The 16,418-nt window shown below is 40.8% G+C and overlaps 2 protein-coding genes across 5 annotated transcripts in view; one reads left to right on the top strand and one right to left on the bottom strand.

Moving 5' to 3' along the window:
- Positions 1-10,079, top strand: part of TM6SF1 (transmembrane 6 superfamily member 1) — a 36,311-nt gene extending 26,232 nt beyond the window's left edge. For 2 of the 4 annotated variants that reach the window (XM_006870930.1, XM_006870931.1), the window contains one exon: positions 1,191-1,311. In XM_006870930.1, the coding sequence (XP_006870992.1) occupies positions 1,191-1,276 (86 nt within the window). In that variant the 3' untranslated portion in view covers positions 1,277-1,311. Of the gene's footprint in view, positions 1-930; positions 1,024-1,190; positions 1,312-9,887 lie in introns of those variants that run through there. The other 2 variants (XM_006870928.1, XM_006870929.1) reach the window with 2 other exon arrangements.
- Positions 10,080-12,875: 2,796 nt separating this feature from the next.
- The window catches only part of LOC102826429 (hepatoma-derived growth factor-related protein 3-like), an 88,701-nt gene continuing 85,158 nt past the window's right edge, over positions 12,876-16,418 (bottom strand). Inside the window, exon 6 of the mRNA XM_006870927.1 lies at positions 12,876-14,142. Within this exon, the coding sequence (XP_006870989.1) occupies positions 14,137-14,142 (6 nt within the window). The 3' untranslated portion in view covers positions 12,876-14,136. The remainder of the gene's footprint in view (positions 14,143-16,418) is intronic.

The raw sequence follows: 16,418 nt of genomic DNA, 5'->3' as shown, positions 1-16,418 counted from the left end.
ACAGGGTCGCTATGAGTCAGAACCGACTCCATGGCACATCACCACCACTTAAGATCTCAGAGTATTCTGAAGATCCCTGAGACTAGAACATCAGTTTCCATTTCCTGCCCCACTATGAACCTCTGCTTAATCTCTGTAGGGAGTAAGCACTGGACTGCTATCCACAAGGTCGGTAGTTCACCTCCACCAGCTGCTCCTCAGAAGCCCTCTACAGGGTTGCTATGAGTTGGATTGCAGTTTCACAGCAGTCTCTGTGAAGTCAATCCGTAGAGTATTTTCTTTGTACCTCTCAATTTGCCAAAGAGCTTCTACAATAGCATTTATTGTTTTTGTTAAATAGCAATGTACCTGTGACGAAATCTGGCACATTTAGCCTTACCAGCACAGATAAGAACCAAATGTGATTGTATCTTTATAATGAATTCATTTTTTTTTTTTTTTATGTACACATACAAAACAAAAATACGTATGTTCATTTAAATGTCCAAAGAGTACATTTTGCTAGACAGCCTTCTGGCCAAGGTCACACAGCGTTTCTCAGTCCTCCGCTGCTCTGTCTTTCCATGTCAATGCCTCTGCAACCATCTCTGATTTCACCGCTTTTCTAGGTAGGATCTCATGCTCTTCCTTCTTGATGGTCTTTAGACAGGTCTTTTTATGATTTTGAGTTTTGTTTCTGGGACCATGACGTAAAATATGAGGCCTCCATCTTCTTCTGCTTCTTTTTTTTGTAATGTTTTATTGTGAGTTATGAGTTATGTTTTACTGTGAGTTATGGGTTATGTTTTATTGTGAGTTATGAGTTATGTTTTATTGTGAGTTATGGGAGAACATTAGTTTTACATTCATCCTATTGTATATCGTTTCACTGCCATGGTTATAATCCCCTCCTTGCATCATCAACCAACATGAATTCACTTTTGTTCTTAGATTGCTTTGGATTGCCCCGCTGAGCTTTGCCGATTATATACGCAACTTCAAGAACCCTACCTAAAGGATCCTGCTGCATATCCTAAAATTCAGGTCAAGTATTTTATGGAGCCTAAGATTTTTCTAGAATTTATTTTTTAAATGGGTAAATGTAGTCCTATGGACTAAAGAAACAAATTGAAAAAGGAAATGCTGATTTTTTGGTAATTTTCAATGAACTGTTCATTTGCTGATAATGTTCTTTTTCTTTTCTGCTGCAGATGCTGGTCTATATGTTCTATTCTCTCCCTTATTTTGTGATCGCACTTTATGGCTTAGTGGTTCCTGGATGTTCTTGGATGCCTGACGTAACCCTGATACATGCTGGAGGTCTAGCTCAGGTATTTAGGATATTTTTCTATTGAACACTCCATGGGAGAAAGATGAGACCTCTGCTCCCGTAAAGATTTACAGTCTCAGAAATCTTATACCAGGGTCGCTACAAGTTGGAACAGAATCACGGCACACCACCACCACCACCACCTACTGAGCAAGTCTACTGATGGTCTAGCTGTTACTGTTGGATATGTGGAAAACCTCTGTGCTTACTGTCTGAGGGTTGTTGTTGGCTGCTGCCTGACTATAGAGATCCTATCGAGGACAGAGTAAAGCTGGCCCATAGGATCATTCCCCCGGAAACTCTAGGCATTGTTGTAAATGCTGTTGAGTCAGTTCTGACTCATAGTGACCTTGTCCTGTATAGGGTGTCTGAGGCTGTAAATCTTTACGGGAGCAGAAAGCCTCACCTTTCAAGGCAACAGTGGTTAGTTATACTCATAGTACAGTAACCATGGTGGCAAAAAGATATGCTGGAATTTATAGGATTGACGAATACAGTGTTTATGGGGTTATTGGACAGATGCTCCCAGTATGAGGTACTGCTAAATTGTAGAATTTGAATATTAGTATAACAAAAGTTGATGCCGTCTCCAGAGGTAATGGAGTCCTTGCTCTTTCCTGTCTGTAAGGACTTACAGGGAAGAGGAGTAAACATTTAGTCTTCTTTGGTGGTGGTTCTCCTTGAGAACATCGGAATTTTTCAGGCCTTGGTTTGGGTTTTCATTTATTTCCTTATCTTTAAGGAGCCCCAGTGGCACAGTGGTTAAGTGTTTGGCTGCTAACTGAAAAGTCAGTGTTTTGAACCCATCAGCTCTTCCATGGCAGACAGCTGTGACACTCTTCTTCCCTAAAGATTCACAGCCTTGAGCCCTATAGGGTCCCTGAGTCAGAATCCATAGTTGTTGTTGTTGTTAAGTGCCATCGAGTCAGGTCTGACCCATAGCGACCCTGTACAGGGTTTCCGAGGGTGTAAATCTTTACGGGAGTAGAAAGCCTCATCTTTCTCCTGCGGAGCGGCTGGTAGTTTCAAACCGCTGACCTTAAGGTTCGCAGCCCGATTCGTAACCACTACGCTACCAGAGCTCCTTCAGAATCCATAGTAGTTGGGTTTAAATACTAAGCTGGTGGTTTCTAGTTTTCTATCTTTAGACCAAATGGCTCCCAGATTTACTTCCAAACTTAATTTCATCATCTCAGATTTAATGTCTAGAATAGGGCCCTTGATTTTCCCTATTTCTCTTCCATTTTACCTCGTGTCTAGCAATTCAATTTAAAAACTTGGCATGATTCTTCACACCTCCTGGCCGCAAACGCCCCTGCCCCAACACCTACGATTCATTAGCTCTGCCTTCAGAATAATTCTTAGATCCGTCATTTCTCCCAGCTGCTCTAGTCTGAGTTCTCATACTCTTCCTCCACGTCAGGCAAGCAGTGCTAAGTGTTCGCCTACTTATTGGTGTAGGGATAGACTATGTGTCCTGTGGCAGTTAACATTCAGTAACAAAGACAGCTTTAGTTCTTGCTTACGCAAAGTTCACGTGGGATATTTTCAGAGGTCAGGCCTGGCACCAACCCAACTTCAAGGGGAGCTGGGAAATGTGGTTTCTGTGTGCCTTAGAAGACGAAACTAGCTGAACACATAGCGTGATCTTTGCCATAGCTGTTTTTACCCCCGTTTTACAGATGAGGAAGATGAGGCTTACTCAGGACAGCTTGTGACTTGCCCAAGGGTACATAGTTGTTAAATGACAGAATCTTGTTAAGTGCCGTGGTGTCGGTGTAACGCATACCAACCCTGTGTAGTGTTTCTGTGAGGAGCTACAGGTGTGTTTGAACCACCAGCCTTGTGGTTATCAGTCCAGTGCCTATCCTGCAGTGCCACACCAGGAGTCCAAAGGGATATGAAATCCTGACTCCAAGCCCATGTTCATCTGCACTGTTATTCCCCATCTCATGCCAATAACTAGGTACAGCACAGAGTCCTACCAGACTTTGTACCAGACACGGGGGAGAGTTGGAGAGCCTTCGGGATGGGGCTGACAGCTGAGTCTCCCCAGAACACTGGATGAAGAGGAAGCATTTAATGTGGGAATGAGCAGCAGATCAGGGCACACACAGTCAGTCCTAGCTTTTGTTTTCGTGTCCTGGTGATCTTGTCTTCCAGGACAGGGGCCCTCATACTCAGCCCACTCCTCCTTTGTCCCTTTTTCTAGAGGATGAGATTTGCTCGGAGTGCGAGTTTGGGAAGGTCTAAGCTTGGAGAAACAGCCTGAGTCCATAGCTAACTAATGCCAGACCCTAGCTGCTAGTGGGGCTAAGCTGGCAGTGGGCACTCACTGTGGCTCCAGCTGGTAGGCTCTAGGAAAGGTAGAGTGGTCTGCAGAGCAACTGGCAAAAGTGGCTGCTTCAGGTGGGTCCCAGGCTTGTAGGTTGGGCTTATCCATCATTGCGCTAAGTTTGACAAGGCAGCCTGATGCTCAGACTAAGGATGGAGCTGTTGTTAAAGTGCCCTTGAGTCGATTCCAACCCATAGCGATCCTGTATAGGGTTTCCAAGAAGAAGACCCTGGAAATGTCAGAGGATGTTTCTACCACCCCAGCAGGTGAAGAATGACCTTTTCAGTTGTCAGACATTCCCATGATTGTTGGCTGGACTTTACTGTTAATCTGTGTAGTGTTTGTTGTTAAGTGCCATGGAGTCGGTTTTGACCCATAACGTCCTTGTATAGGGTTTCCAAGGAGTAGCTGGTAAACTTGTACCACTGACCTTGTAGTTCAAACCGACTTTGCAATCCAGCTCATTAACCCACAGTGCCTAAGGAAAATTGAGCAGTCACATTGCAACAAAACAATGGATACGATCAGAATGTTGAATTCCAGTTAAGTGATTTGTTTTCTGCTTACCAAATTCTTGTGAAAAAGATTCTCATTTTAGGATGGCATCTGCCAATTGCTCCATTTACCTTGTTCAACGGCCCTCACTTGTTAGAACAGCCGTCCCTGTCCTGGGGCTTTTGCATTGACAGCCCCAGGAACTTCCCTTTATGAAAACCTGATCGGAGACAAAGCTTCAGCGAACTCTCTAAGAGTCTATGCAATTTGATGGGACCCCCCAAAAAAATTCACTGAAAAACTAAATCAGTGCATGGTCAACTCAAACATGTTGGGTGCGTACAGGTCCCTGCATTCAGACCCTGTAAGTCTGACAAATCTTCTGCCTCCAGAAATCAAAAAAACAATAAAAAATGAAGAGTCGAAAAAAATAAAATGAGGGTGCAAGTTATGCCCAAGAGTTCCAGCAGGTATGCTCAACATTCACACCATAAGTGTCTTTTCATCCAAAATGCTTACCATAGGATTAAAGTTGCAAAGTCTAATTTGAAAAATGTTACGGGCTTGGTCCACTTATTGGCATTTTATATCAACTGAAGAATTTTTCTGTGGTGTGGCACTGTGGGTAAATGAGCTGGACTGCAAACTTGGTTTGAACCAAAAGGTTGGCAGTTCAAGCTCACCAGCAGTTCCTAGGAAATCCTATCACAGGGTTGCTATGGGTTGGAACTGGCTTGACAGCACCTAACAACAACAACAACAACAACAACAAGAACAACAACAAAGCATCATTGGTAGCATAGTGGGCTATGAGTTGACCTGTTAACTGAAAGATCAGCAGGTTGGATCTACCGACTTGATGGCACATAACCACCATCACCAAACATTAAACAAAAAACTTAAGAGCCAAATGGTTAACAACATGGGCTAGTTTTAGGATGGACTAATTCAAATCTCAGCTTACTACCAATTAACTGAATGATCTTGGTTACTTTGTCTCTCTGGTCCTTTGCTTTCTCTTCTGTAAAGTGGGGATAATAAGGGTTGTTATGAGGATTGAATGAATTAATGGATGAAAAGGGTGCATGGCACATCCTAAGCTCCGTAGCCTTTTGCTGGTTGCCATTATTGGAAGCCCTGGTGGTGCTGTGGGTTAGGCATTGAGTTGCTAACTGCATAGTTGATGGTTCAAACCCACCAGCTGCTCCATGGGAGAAGGATGAGGCTGCCTGCTCCGATGAAAATTTAGTCTTGGAAACCCACATATAAGGTTGCTATGAGTCTGAATCAATTCAAAAGCGGTGGGTTTGTTTCTTGTCTTGGTTTATGATTCATAGTTGACAGTCTGGAAGAGAAATACCTTATGTCACTAAGATGATCTTTTCATTAATCTTTAAACAATTAAGCTAATTAAACCACATGTATGTTGTTGTTAAGTGCCTTCTAGTGGATTCTTGTATTGGGTTTCTAAGGAGCGCTAGTGGGTTTGAAGCACCAACCTTGTGGTTAGTAGTCCAGTGCTTATTCTACAGCACCACACTATAATTACCTACAAATCAGATACTGGGAAAAAGCTTTAAGACAAGATTACAGTGGATTTGGTGGGTAGCCTGCCACCCCACCCAGTAACACCCTGTAGTCTCCTGGTTACCACTACTAAAGGCAGGCAGTGCACTTTCTCACATGGGGACTAGGGGCTTCTCTGTAGACATGTTGGTTGCAGAGAGCTGCCTAGCTAAAGGTGACTCTCATAACTTTTTCCTTTATTTAAAAAATATCTGAAAGATTTAGGAAGAACATGGATAATTGGAATACTGCATAGTGGTTACGAATCGGGCTGCTTATCTCACGGTCAGCAGTTCGAAACTACCAGCTGTTTCGCAGGAGAAAGATGAGGCTTTCTGCTCCCGTAAAGATTTATAGTCTCGGAAACCCTGTCCAGGGTCACTATGAGTCGGAACTGACTCCACGGCACATAACAACAATGCAAAACCCCATTTGAATCCGTTGCTTTTGGTGTGATTATTAGTTTGGGTTTAATCTTTACTTATTATCCTTTGGTAGACACAGTGGTGAAGGTCTTGAAATTGTCAAAAGGTCAACAAGGGGATCATGAAAGGAACCAAGGAGCCCTGGTTTACAGCAAAGTGGAGAGCCAGATCATTAAACAGTTCAGTTGAATTGTATATTTTTATCTGATAGCCCCATGTGCTGGACACTAAACACCTAATACATATTAACTCATTCAATCTTCTTAACAATCCTCTGAGGCTCCTTTATGATAGATACTCCAATAGAGGTCATACAGCTAGTTTGTGGTGGAGGTGAGATGTGACCCTGGTGTGGCTCTGTAGGGTAAGCAGTGAACTGCAAGCTGCAAGGTCAGCGTTCAAACCCACCAGCCGCTCTGTGGAAACCCTATTCAGGGTCCCTATGAGTTGGAACCGATTCAACAGCACATAACAAGAACTCCAATTTCAGAGTCAGTATTCTTAGCCACTATAGTGTGTGGCCCAGAAGACTCAAAGATGCCAACATGGTTCTGGATTAGACGGACAGACGGATATGTGTATTGTATGGACCCAACAGTCAGTTCATGGCCCTAATGGTCATGTTGCATTTTGCCTGCAGTATTCACAGGGGCACTTGAAAACACTTTCGCCTCTCCCTTTTGGAGCCAGGATTGTAATTTTAGTAGCCCTTTCCAAGTTGTCTCTGTAGGAGAGCAAAGCTGTTAAAATTTAACTCACCTCCCTCCATTATTGCTTCAGTTCCTGTACCATTTCAATGATCCATTCTAAAAAGTAAGAATAAAGTATGCCTTTAAATTATTTAAGGTGAAAAATGACATAGAATGAACCAGAAGAGAAATCAGCAGGGATTCAAGTTTACATCGCTGAATCTAAGTTGTCTTTGTAAGGAGTAACCCTCTTCAGTCACCCCATCCCCAACCAGACGCAAGCCCAGGTGCAAGGAGGCTTCCTGCTCTGGTGGGAACACCACCCAGGAGACCTGCAAGCCCCTCACCAGTTAGGTGCTTGGAAAGGGAACTTCCTTCAGGTGAGACCTAGGTTTTTCTGTTATCTCCAAATAACTTGTTCTTAAGTGACATCAAGTCAGTTTTGACTCATAGCGACCCTGTATAAGGTTTCCAAGGAGTGGCTGGTGGGTTTGAACAGCCGACCTTGTGGTTAGCAGTCCAGTGCTTTTCCTACAGCACCACACAAGAACTGTAGTCTTGGGTTTTTCTAACACTTCAGACTCTGAAAACTTGACATTTTATGCCAAGTTATGGTTAGAGCATGTGACCACCATGAATATGCCCATTAGGACTGCCATCAGTAAACGTAACTGCAGACAACTGGCCTTGGGACTTTTTCATTATATAATGTTGTAATTTTTGCTCCTTGTTAAATAAAAAGGGTTTACTAGAATAGATAAACAATTATAAAAATGCTTAGTAGAACATTTTGTATTTTGACAGTCACAAGACCATTATTGTTGGAACGTTTATTGAATTCTAACAATGTGGTAGGTGCCACACACAACATCAGACACAGTACCTGCCCAGGGGGCTTACAATCTAACCTATGGACATGAACCATTTTTTAATGTTGTTGTGAGTTTGTAATTCATGAAAATGAGGTATTAACTGCACTGTTTAGTGCAGGAAAACAGCCTATGGACTCACGCTGGCTACTTACCAGGTTTCCCTATGCAAGTAGGCACAGTTGTTCCTATTATTCTCTCAAAGTATGGCTGATTATTTCCCAAATTGAATGATTTTGTGATGTGTACAAGTGTCTATAAAGATGGGAGCCACCAAACCTTCATTTCTGAATTCCAGGCTTCAAATCTGGGCTTTAGTATGAAAGAAAAAGTTTGGATATACTTCTAGGCATTTTTTGTTTTAAACTTTTTAGGTAAACTCCTCTTATTCAAAACAGGCCCTAGGGAAAACTATTGGCTTGTGGGCAAAGCGCCTGTTCAATTCCTGAATGTCCTCCAAGGTGGCTCCTCAGGGCAAGCCCCAAACCACTTTAATCTCCACCACCACCCCCAGGTGCAAATGCTTAATTTACTTCACATTTGCTGGGTGAGCCTGAAGGCAGGTCACTATCAGGGCTTCAAGGATCACAACTCAGAGGTGTTGGTAGCTCTTTGCAACATATTACATCAATTTATAACTACTATCTGTAGGGATCAGCCCAATAAAAAGTACCACAGGTCCCCAGAATTTATCAGTAATTTGTAAAATTACAGCTTGTTAAAGTATCTGCCACTGACAGAAATACATGAAAATGCTTATGAAAGCTTGTCCTATTCTTTTCATGGTGACTTAAATGGTAAGTCACACTTATTTGTGAACCACTTAGCAGAATGAATTGAGTTCATAGGGAAGGTAGATTTTATGCATTTAAAGCAAAGTATTTAGTTCTTCCTTCTTGTTACTTCTGTACTCTTTCTATTGCACGGTCTTTTGTCTCTGCACTTCGATCCCGATGGACTAATAATTTACCGAGTAGTAGATTTAAATTCCCAATCCTTTTATTCAAGTGTATCTTGAGTTTTGGCAAGATGTGAAAATGCAGACTCTGGGGTTGCATTTTGTAATGACGTGAGCATCCTTTCAGAGAAGTCTCTAATCCTGTTTGTGGCCTGCATTCCCCTTTCCCTCATGCTTATTTTTAAAAAAAGACCAATCAGCACATCCTGAATGTGTTTTGCACAAGGATACAAATGTAGAGGCTCTTCCTTCTTTTATTTTGCAAATTCAGATGATGCCAACAATTCATAATTCCAAGTCATCTGATTAAAAACAGTTGCCTGCAAGTACTTTTCCATTTCATACTACCTCCTCCCTCTCCAAGTTGGTAATCTTACAACACAATTCTTGTTTTTTTTTTTTTTTTTAAGTTGTATGAAAAACAGATAAATGAATAAACAAATGTCCAGAATGAGAAGGCTTTGAGCTACTGCCCTAACAAGTAGAGGAAAGACTGAACAAAATGAAGCCATTTTGATGGCTTCTCTCAGTGCTTCTCCATAGCTAAAAAAAGAGTTCAGCTTTCTGAATTCTTACTCATTTGCATTGAAACACAAGTGTAAGCCTCATCTAGGTCCCTATGTAGAGTCTCCAGATGGCATATAAGAAGAAGAGAAGTTGAGATTTTACTCAAATTTTTTGGTTAAATTGAACCACAATGTGGTAACGGTTGTGGTAACGTCACTAGATGGTAACGGTTAAGGTGCTCAGGTGCTAATCTAAAGTTTGGAAGTTCAGATCCATCCAGAGGAACCTCAGAATAAAGGCCTGGTGCTCTGTTTCTGAAAACCCAGCCACTGGTCGCCATCGAGTTGGTTCCGACTCATAGTGACCCTGTATAGGTTTCCAAGGAGCAGCTGGTGGGTTTGAACTGCTGACCTTGTGGTTCACAGTCCAATGCTGATCCTACAGCGCCAACCCAGGAGTCTAGTGTCTGGTATAGGGCACTGGAATGGGTAAACACATAGCTGCCATAATACAGCCACACCAAACAAGGCAGAGTTGATTTCAACAGTTATATCAAGAATGATGCTAGGTTCAGTAAAACACTAAGGACTGGATTGTTTGAAAGTACTTTGCCTACAGGTGAGACTCATTCTGAGAGCACACATCACGGTCTGTCTGAATGATCCATTCGGAATTCACTGTACATTCATCTAAGCATCAATCTCATGCTTACCCATTTTTGTTTTATACAACAGGCTCAGTTTTCCCACATTGGTGCTTCTCTTCATGCTAGAACTGCTTATGTCTACCGAGTCCCTGAAGAAGCGAAACTTGCTTTTTTAATATTAAACATAGCCTATGGAATTCTTCCTCAGCTTTTGGCCTATCGTTGTATCTACAAACCCGAGTTCTTCATAAAAACAAAGGCCGATGAAAAAGTTGAATGAAAGCATGACTTCACGTTTTTTCTCTCTAGATTGCTGGCTTTGGGTATATTGGTACTGATGTAATGTACCATTTTCCTCCCTGCCCGTACACTTGATTCTTGCTCTCTGTTGTACGTGTGAGCCTATAGTATGGTATTGTGCAGGTCAAGTTTTGTCCTTTTCTGAAGAAAAGTCAAAGTTGTTGAGAAACAGTTTCTGAAAAGAAATCTAAATTCTTTGTAAATAACCCTAACCATGTATCTCACTACTGTGTGTACACGTGAAATACTTGTTAGTGTGGAACATTACAATTTAGCTCCTACGACAGTGAGCATGAAGATGAAATTGTACAAATGGACAGGGTTTATGCATATTTAAGAATTCAAAAAAGCAAATGTAGATTGGAGAATTTTTGCCTGTAAGCTATTTCATTGTCAGTCTCAGTATAAAAGACAGCTCATCAAATGTTTTTGAAAATTGCTTTTACTGATTTTTTTTTTTTGTGTAAATCTAAATACCTAAAGAATGATAATTATTACCCTTAACAAATATTTGTTTTATTGATGATAATATTTCTATTGTGTTTCTGTGTATATTTTCAATAAAAATTCTTTTTGGTGTTTTATGAAGACAAATTTTATTACATTTGGTGTTTTATGAAGACAAATTTTATTACATGAAACATTTTGCATACTTTTAATGACAAGTTTTATAGTCTTGGCTTTTTATTTTAAACATCTGTCAGTTATACGAGGTTGAGTCAAAAATTATCCGCACTCGGTTATATTAAAACGCCCGTCCATGTGTACGGCTGATGACGACACTGAGCATGCACATGAAATGATTCTGTCGAACAGACAAGAGACAGTGGATTATGTGGCAAATCATTTGTAAATCAGCCATGGCTCTGCCTGTGAACTAATCCATGACAGACTTAGCTACCCAAAAGTCTGTGTGAGATGGGTACCAAAACACCTCATGGAAGAGCATAAACAGAAGCGTTTGGACATCTGCAAACACAATTTGGATGGATACGTGAAGGAAGGTAGAAGTTTCATATTTTAAAAAATCATTACTGGTGACAAGACATGGATTCATCACTATGAGCCTGAGAGTAAACAGCAAAATATGGAATGGAAACATCCTCAATCGCAGACTAAGAAAAGGTTCAAAACTTAACCATCAAGTCTGGTGAAAAGAAATGGGGATAAGATTCTTATGATTCAATAGTGACTACCTGTTATCATGACTAATTGCCAACTGTCACAATTGTAAAGGTAGAAGTGTTGTAACAAAAATGGGGAGTAGTTAATCTTACAGTCCAGTAATAGAAGACCCTAGGACCATCAAGGGAGATGAGCACAAAAGGGACGTGGGACCCTATCCAGAGAAGTGGTGACACCAGAGATGGAGGCAGAGACGGGGACATGGAGAGAGGGAGCAGCTTAGAGGGACTAAGAGCTGGCGGCCAGGAGGCAGACTTGCGGAATGTGCCCTTTGGTGGTTTCAATTATTATATATGCCTAAATGTTTAAAACAAAACAAAACAAAAGAACTAAAATGAATATAGAGAAATACTGTTAACTGATGGTACATGGGGATTATAATCATTGTAATGAAACAAAGTATATGATTTGTTGAATGCAAAACTGATGATCTGCTCAGTAAACTTTCACTCAAATCACAATGAAAACTTAAAAAAGTCAACCATCAGCTGGAAAATTGATGCTTACAGTTTTCTGGGATTCTCAAGGGCCAGTATTGGAACACTATCAGGAAACAGGTTCAACAGTCAACAGTGCTCGTTACAGTGAGATGCTCATTGAAGAGCTGAAGCCTAAACTTGGGGTTAAATGCAGAGGACTGCTATCCTAGGACATTGTGATCTTGCATGACAATGCACGTCCACACCTCTGCCCACACTGTTGACACTACAGAAACTTATTTTTGAGGTGGTAAAGCATCCGCCCTGTAGTCCTGATCTTGCTCCATTGGATTTTCACTTGTTTGGTCCCCTGAAAGCAGCCCTTTGAGGACGAAGATTCACTTCCTCTAATGAAGAAGTGAAGACAGTGGTACATTCGTGACTTGCAGCTCAGCCTAAAACATTTTTTAAAAAGGAATATAAAAGCTTGTTGACAGATGGACAAAGCGTATTGAAAAGCAAAGAGACTATGCCAAAAATGATGTAATTGTCTTTTCTAAAAGTTGATTAAAATAAATTCTATAGAGTGCAGATAATTTTTGACTCACCCTCATATTTTCAAGTTCACAATGTCATCTAGTTTCTCCTTATGCTTTAAGTATGAGCAATGGAGTGGTCTTTTGATGAATTTTAATTAATTTTCAACATTAAAGAGTACTTTTATTAAGGAAAAAATACTTCTTATCAGCTTTTCATATTGGAATTGGGTGGGAGTATCAGAAAGAAAAAAATGCTGCTGAATGAGGAAAATAAACGCAAAACAGAGGCGTCGCCTGAGTGTGCCAGAGTGCAAAGCAGATTATTGGTTCATACCCTCAGCTGTCATCCTCAACATCGTCATCAGTATTAGTAGTGGCTTGGGGCTTGAGAAGTTTTCACGTTGACCCTTCGTGTTATTTGTTAACTGTTCACCAAGACAGAAAGTCAAGAGAAAATGGGGTGCACCACCAATGCATGGATGATGTCAAGTGTGAATTTAGGGGTTCATTGAGCTGGTAGAGAGATTATTTTAAAGTGTAGCAAATCACATTACCATTTCCCACAGTGCCTTCAAATAACCTAGAACCCAGAGTGTCCATGAAAAAAGGAAAACCCTCACCTGCTCTTGGTTCTATTGTCAACTTGCTGTTAACAACATTGCTTTAATGTCTCAATTACATTAATACCTCACATTATTACATATATGAAGCCAAATGACACTAACTTAGTTGCTTACAACCTCAAATCTTACTCCCAGTACACATTCCAATAGATTTATTCTGTAAAAACAATACATTTTTTTGATTTTGATTTTTTTTTTTTTTTTTTTTACAGTAAACTTTCAACTACAAACCTCGAATACGCAAAAGATGTTCCAAGGACAAGCATAACAGGATTGATAAAACCCAAACTGACTAAATGTGTTCTCACAATATAAGCTGGCATAAAAATAAATAAAATTCTCTATTATCACAATAGCAACAATAATATACACATAATCATGGTTTGTGGGATGAATTTTAACTATTCTAATTAGCTGCAAAAGAAAATAACAGTTGCTTTTTAAAGTTTATATTTAAAAGTCAATGTTTTGTCTAGTTTTCCATAGGGCTGCTGCTGATTCCAGCGTTAAAATGTAAAGTCCCCACCTTGAGTTATTAGCTCAAATTGTACTGGCATTGGGGAAAAAAAAATAAATCACTGCCTTTATTTTGAAGTAACACAAAAAGACTTTCACTAACTTCACATATAGAAACTGAGTCTGTGTACGTAACAACATGAGTTTTGAGAAGTATAAGCTCTCAACTAGCTATTTCTAATGTGGAATAGATATTTTACAATATGGTTAAACTTTACACATACATGGCCTTAGAACTGAAGGACAATTTTAATTTCATCTTCAGTATACCAACATTATGGATGTAGGAATTAATTCCTGGGTTGGTTCTGCCAGAGAGGAAATCCCATCCTTAAGCACATGAGTGATGACTTAAGAACAGCTAATTTCTATGGTGCTGCCTGATGATGGTGGGGTCAAGGCAGGAGAAGGATGAGCACAGACTGCCTTAAGAGAAGGGTGCTAGAGAAGGTGAGACTAAACTGCCTGAAGAAAAGGGTCCTAGTCTGTGCACAAATCCTCCTCATCCTTCGTGGGGAAGGGCAACTTCATGCAACCAAATAACATTTCAAATTAAATCAAGAACCTTAAAAAAAGGCTAAAATGTCTTTGTTTTCCCCAAACACAATAGGAGGAATGTGAGTAATGTACATACAAACTGGAGTCTGTCAATGACAATGATAATGTGTTGGTTCATATCAAATCCAAGATTATTAGACAACCAAATGTGTAACTTTCTTGTGGTTTTTCTTAATATGCAGCGTTCTTTATGGAAGTTAGGTCTGTAAAAAAAAGAAAGAGAACAAACCTTTAGATGACTTAGGATACTGACTATGAGAGGCTAGCCACACCTATCTAGTATAAAACTGGGTTTTGGGGCACTTACTACAAAGCTGCACTGTAGGGCTAAAAATATTTATTAAGAACAGCTTCTGAACCTTTGCTTCATACACAACAAAAAGACCAATAATCCAATTAAAAAATGGGCCGGAGGACATGAATAATAGACATTTCACCAAAGACATTCAGGAGGCCAACAAACACATGAAGAAATGTTCATGATCACTCGTCATTAGAGAGAGGCAAATGCACAACGAAACACTGTCTCACGCAGCATCAATAGCAAAGTTCAAAAACCGGAAAACATCTGGAACCCTCACAGACTACTGGTGGAGCTGTAAAATGGTGTAAAGCTGTGGAAAACAGGATGGCACTTCTTTAAAAAGGTGGGACTAGAAGTACCATGGGAGAGGGATTCAAAATTTCATGGAAACAGATTTTGAAATATAATGGCATTTTTCCATGAACTTTCTGAAGCCCACTATTAGATATATCTCCTAGAGAAATAAAAGCATGACACGAATAGGGATATGCACACCCACGCTCATCCTAGCACTGTTCACAATAGAAAAAGATGCAAACAACCGAAATGCCCACTAACATAACAGATGAATGGATACATGTACAAACCACGGTACACACACACAGTGGAACACTACACCAACGTTAAAGGATGACGATGAATCTGTGAAACACCTCATCACATGGATGAACCTGGAGGACATTATGATGAATGAAAGCAGGAACAAAAGGGCAAATATTCTATGAAGCAGCTAAAAAAGTCAGGAAAAGGTTTTCACGCAGAAACATTCTTTGATGGTTAACAAAGGTGGGAGGGGAAAGAATATTAAACCACTAACTACATGATTGTTAGTTAAGTGCTTCTGAGTTGGTTCTAACTCATAGCCACCCTGTTCCCAAGGAGCGACTGGTGGGTTTGAACAGCTGGACTATAGTCAGCAGTCCAGTGCGTATCCTATAGCGCCACAGCTACAGGATAGACACATTTTAATTTGGGTGAAGGGGAAGGCAATAAACAATAAGGAGAAGGTGGCAAAAATGATCCAGGCAAAGGAAGCCACTGTGAGGAGCACATGAGTTAAAGACAACAGCTGTAAATACTATTACACACCCAGTCCTGAGATAGCAGTAGTAACAATCCTCTAGGAGTGGACACATAGATAGACACTCAGGCTTAACATCCTACTTTGGTAAACAGCGACTAGTCTTAAAAGCTTGTGAGTGGCCATCTAAGGTGCAACAACTGGTGTCTTGGTGCATGGAGCAAGAAGTGAAGACAATCAGACTCATGGAAAAAAGTAAGTCCAAGTGGCCCACACAAACCTCAGCCTCCACAGCCCGGAAACCAGAGCTAGAAGGTGCCAATTACTACTACCAACGGCTGTGAAATGGATCACGTTAGGAGGTCCTGGACAGAATGGAAAAAGAAGGTGGAACCAAACTCAGTCTCATCATAAAGACCCAGCATACGGGTCTGACAGAGACTTCTAGAACCCCTGAGAATGTGGCCCTGAGTTCCCCTCTGGACCGGAAACTCAACTCACCCCCAGGGATCAGTTGTCAGCCCAACAATAGACCAGTAAATGCTGCTAACGGAAAAGCCGTTGGTTGAAGCCCAGCAGACTCTCCATGGATGAACGATGAGGCTGGCTGCTCCAGGAAAGATTTAGTCTAGGGAACTCCTAAGGACCAGTGCTAGTCTAAGGGGTCACTGGGAGCTGGGATTAACTTGATGGTAGTGGGATTTATAAGGTAAACACTAACACTAGGGAGGTGCTTACACCTTAGGATAATCTGTAACACATGGTGCTAGGTATCCATTTGTAGAAGAATAAAACAGGATCCATACCTCACACCACATACAAAAATGAATACAAAAAAGGTGGATCAAAGATCTGAATGTAAAACCTAGAACTGTAATATAAAGATCATTAATGAAAATATAGGGAAAGATTTATTGTTGTTATTGTTAAATGCCATCAAGTTAGTTTCATCCCATAGCAACCCTGTATAGGGTTTCTGAAGAGCAGCTGGTGAGCTTGAACCACCAACCTTGTGGTTCAAACAGACTGCAGTCCAGCACATTAACTCACAGCACCACACCAGGACTCCATGGCATAAATACACCATGAAAACTAACTGAAAACACACAAACCACAAAAGACAAATTAGATGACTGGGACCTCCTAAAAATTAT

The sequence above is a fragment of the Chrysochloris asiatica genome, unplaced genomic scaffold, assembly GCF_000296735.1.
Source record: "Chrysochloris asiatica unplaced genomic scaffold, ChrAsi1.0 scaffold00156, whole genome shotgun sequence".
NCBI classification, from domain to species: domain Eukaryota; kingdom Metazoa; phylum Chordata; class Mammalia; order Afrosoricida; family Chrysochloridae; genus Chrysochloris; species Chrysochloris asiatica.
This window is presented reverse-complemented; position numbering and strand designations above follow the sequence as displayed.